At 35.7% G+C, this 4,296-nt stretch overlaps 1 protein-coding gene across 1 annotated transcript; it reads left to right on the forward strand.

The window, feature by feature from the left end:
- Positions 1-239: 239 nt before the first annotated feature.
- Positions 240-2,875, forward strand: LOC122663706. The gene is made up of 3 exons (XM_043859335.1): positions 240-375; positions 544-612; positions 2,623-2,875. The coding sequence occupies exons 1-3, from the start codon at positions 310-312 to the stop codon at positions 2,695-2,697; spliced, it is 210 nt and encodes a 69-aa protein (XP_043715270.1). The 5' UTR covers positions 240-309; the 3' UTR covers positions 2,698-2,875.
- Positions 2,876-4,296: the final 1,421 nt, after the last annotated feature.

Below are 4,296 nucleotides of genomic sequence, written 5' to 3' on the forward strand. Positions count from 1 at the left end.
AAAGGGCAATGGGGTCCACGAGCAAGAAGCCGTGGTAAGCTTTTGACCATTTTACACCGCTGGAATAGGAACAAAGTTTGGCTATAGACCCGTATTCCCAGCCAAAAACTAGCCAAGAGGCCCAACAAAACCTGCCGCAAATATATCACAAGTCTGGCACTTGTCAAGAAAGGATCACTGTCGTCGGAGAGTATCCTTTCCTTCAATTGGTTTTTTGCATCGTCAAAGGAAAGCTCAAATTTTGAATCTCATACTCCCAGTTGCGGTTTTCGTAAGGTAAAGTGTGTGGAGAAACCAATAAAAAAAAAGATGGCTGACAATTCCCAGGCTCAGAACCTCAGCTACCAAGCTGGCGAGACCAAGGCCCATGCTCAGGTAACAAACCAATGTATTTTAATGTTTCATCATGCATGAATGGTAAACCCATCCATCCATAAATATATGCTATGCTATGCTAGCACATGTATGTATGCATGAGATGATGTTATATGTATGTGTTACACAAATGTATGATCGATGAGAGGATATTCTTTCATGGTGCAGATGAACAAGGCTCAGATGATGGATAAGGCAGCCAATGCTGTCAATTCTGCCAAGCAATCATGTCAAGAGGTTTGATCCTTTTTCCCAAATATTTTATTTTCCCAACGGTCAAAAGTCAATTTTCTTTTGCTACAGATAAATCAATTTATTAATTAATAAAAATAGAAACAAATATACATAAACAAAGAGCCTACCTACACTTGGATTGAATTCCCTAAATCTTAGATGGATCCAAGACTAAAAATTATACAAGGTTCTAAGCCAAGCAGAACTCATAAATTAATCCCAAGAGGACAACGAAACAAAAAGGCAAAATAACCCCAATCATGTTAGAAATGTGTGTCTATCAAATTCGAATTATTAAATTATTAAATTTAATATTAATATATTATTATTTTATTTGAACTTATAAGAATGTTTCATAAGTATTAACCTAAAATTGATCTCGACTAAAGACAGGATTGGACATTCTGTTTATATGGTCATCATATCAGATGTCACGAGAACTGACGATTTTCATACATGGATGTGAATAGTGAATACACGCCGAGAACGTGTATAAATGAGAATCTGGTATGTATATCTTATGTTTTGCTACTAGTTGTGTGTGTGTGATATACCTATCCACCACTCGATGGTCCTCTGACCTAAAAGACTTCATTTGTTACAATGTGGTGTTACAGATTTTAGTAAATTAATGGTTGATGTTCGTTAGGACAATAAACTAGTACAGTGGATTCGTAGTCCCACATTGTAAACGAAGAGGATTTTCAACATGAAATCCACTATTTGTTTGTGGGTAATATCTAGGAGAGAGAAAGTGATTGATTGGACATAAATCTAGATCCAGTAATGTTTGATTAATTTATTTTCAATATAAAATTATTATATAAATAATATTGAAAATTTAATTTCAAAGTCTTTTCGGTCGTCCGATCACAATCATATATTCTCCCAATCAACATACATGATGAATTGGGGATAAATAACATTAAAGTACATATCCTATAGTTCATTATGGGATAGTAGGAAAGTAGAAGGGCTTGTGTACAATAAAAGAGTTTATTGGACACATGACATCAGATTGGAGAATAAAATATGTATGGTTAACTATCTTTTTATATTATAGCAAGAGATATTACGAGAATATCTCATGACCTATAAATTAGAAAGACTGCATTCCTTTTGAGATTTTATGTCTTCAACTTTGTAGCAAATTGGAGTTGCACAAAGTGGAGATTCACTAAATCATCAAAATAGAAGGTTGGGCCAACGCCAATACGGAAGGTCACTTTGAGATCCTTGAGATCTCTAAAATTATAAAAAAAGAGGAGGGAGGCTTCCACGATTTTTGGTTGCTCCCCTCTCCCTCTCTCTTGATGTGGTTTGAATTAGAGTGATTTTGGGTTTTGGAACCCTAGGGTTTTTCGTGAATTGTCTTCTACTTCAAGTTGCAAGGATTGATCCCAATCTTCAAAGTGTTGAACAACTATCAATCTCCAAATTTGCACAAGTTTAAAAGATCTATTATCTATAGGAGGAGTTACACTTGCGACTCTAAGGTAACCATATTTTATTTTGAAATTGTTTCACTGTCTCTTGAATCTAAACGAAAAGTACGTGATCCGGTCCGATTCCATGGTGCCATTGGGTTAAATCCAACAAATCATCCCATCAAGACATTACTCCTTCCAACCCATATAGGATGCGCTTCCCATTTCTCAGCTAAGAAGATATTTCTGGGAGATTTCTCTCTCTTGGGGATATCCGCTCTACACCGGTACTAGACGTCCGCTTTGATATCTATAATAAGACAAGGCATAGTCTTCATTTTATTTTTGAAAAGACAAAAATTTCTCTCCTTCCAGATGTGCTCAACTATCGCACAAAGAGCAAATTTAACGATGCACTCAATCAAATCTCCCTTGATATTCAATAATCTTGATCCAATCCTCTGATAAAGGCCAGATCTATCTAGGACCCACTAATTGTATGGCTAGGATTTCTCAATCTAAACTATCAATATATTCTACTTTCATATTGTCCATGTTTGTGACTTGCAACATAATTTGTGTGCAGACTGGTCAACAAATGAAATCCAAGGCAGAAGGAGCTACAGAAACAGTCAAGAACGCAATGGGCATGAACAAATGAAAATGATAGAATTTTTTTTTTCTTTTATTTGATCATATTTTCATGCTTTAATTGAAGAAGAGCTTATAATTGTTCTTGTTCTTTCAACAATGAAGATTGCTCTCTAACAGACGGAGCTCTAAGAACGACCTTCAATCAATAATTTTTCTAGTAGCATGCAACAGATTCTTTTAAAGGTTCTTCTCTCTATATTTTTAAAGGGTGCTTCGGCGGATCTTTATCTTCTCAAGTGTGGTGCACTATCCACTGCATCTTAAAGTGCATCCGACAGTGGGTAGTGCACCTATATATTCACCTTTAAAAGCCATCAACTCACCTTTGGTCACCGTCGGATGGACTTTTTTAGAGGATAAAAATTGGGGCTTCGGCCTATACTCAGCGAGAATTAGCTAATTTGAATGCATCCACTAGCATTGAACAGATCTTGACTCTTTAAGCGTCAAATGTTTCATACATAGTTCAAAAAACCTAAAAGCATTGGAAAAGCCTATAAAGCAAAATTAAAGCTTATGAAGATGAAGGATAATGTATAAGGAATCCACTTTGCCTGCAAAAATGGTCTTCCTACTAAACGATATAGTTTGAACATTTTCCCAAAATGTTTTGTCCTAACCTACATGCATTGTTATGTAAGGGTGTCAATTTTGGGACCAATAACCATCTCAGAACCGTCCCGCTAAAACCCGATACCGGACCTTGGATCTGATTTTTGTACTGAATAATAAATGGGAAGGGACGAGTCTGGGACGGGATTCCCAATGGTACCAGTACCGAAATACAGATTAGGTACCAGAACTATGCATACCCTGTCGAAGGGTATATTTCAGGTTATTGTGTGAAGTTTTATGGCTGTAGTATGATGTATTTTAGTGGTATTTTCTCTTATAGAGGTTTGGGTTAATGGATCTTTAGTTCTATTTCTATTAACTTGTTTTGTGATAAGATTAAAACCATATATGGGTTTGTTTATTTCGTCGTCATTTATTCTTAGACGTTGTTTTGAGAAGATTGCATATGATCTTAGGAAGGACATTGAAGAAGTAAATCCATGAAATTTATCTTAGTTTCGTATTCTAAGTTGCTTTCAAATAACGGAACCATTAAACTTCTTCTCCTTGTTTTTATAGGGCCTAGAATAGTTTAGGAACCCGTAGCATCCCATCCCGTTAATAATCGGGACTGGGACCGAGGTTTGATCCCATTTACTAAATGATATGATACATGGATTGACATCTTTTGCACCAGTACCGATATCGACCCATCTAAAGTATTGTGAACCGTCCCAATTGACACCTTTATTGTTACGGTTAACTAATTCATTAAATAAGGTTGATTTGAAAATAAACTCAAAGTTATATAATTATACGGAAAACATGTCCACTAAATTTGGGTCTTATCAAACATTTCCACAAAGCTAAGAAGTGAAAAGTGGCTTGTAGTGCTTCCAACTACGCTTCAATTGGAACACCAGTCCAACCTTTTAAATTTTAAACTATGGACCTAAGACTAACCATAAACAACATAAATTATAAAACGAGACCTACAATCTAAAAGCATGGAACTCCACTGTAAAACTACTCACTTGAGATCATTGTTTTA

The sequence above is a fragment of the Telopea speciosissima genome, chromosome 6 (assembly GCF_018873765.1).
Source record: "Telopea speciosissima isolate NSW1024214 ecotype Mountain lineage chromosome 6, Tspe_v1, whole genome shotgun sequence".
NCBI lineage: Eukaryota > Viridiplantae > Streptophyta > Magnoliopsida > Proteales > Proteaceae > Telopea > Telopea speciosissima.

Coding starts and splice junctions, on each gene's coding strand:
- LOC122663706 (XM_043859335.1), top strand. CDS start 310: ATGGCTGACAATTCCCAGGCTCAGAACCTCAGCTACCAAGCTGGCGAG. Junction 376..543: donor AGACCAAGGCCCATGCTCAG/GTAACAAACCAA, acceptor TTCATGGTGCAG/ATGAACAAGGCTCAGATGAT. Junction 613..2,622: donor CCAAGCAATCATGTCAAGAG/GTTTGATCCTTT, acceptor ATTTGTGTGCAG/ACTGGTCAACAAATGAAATC.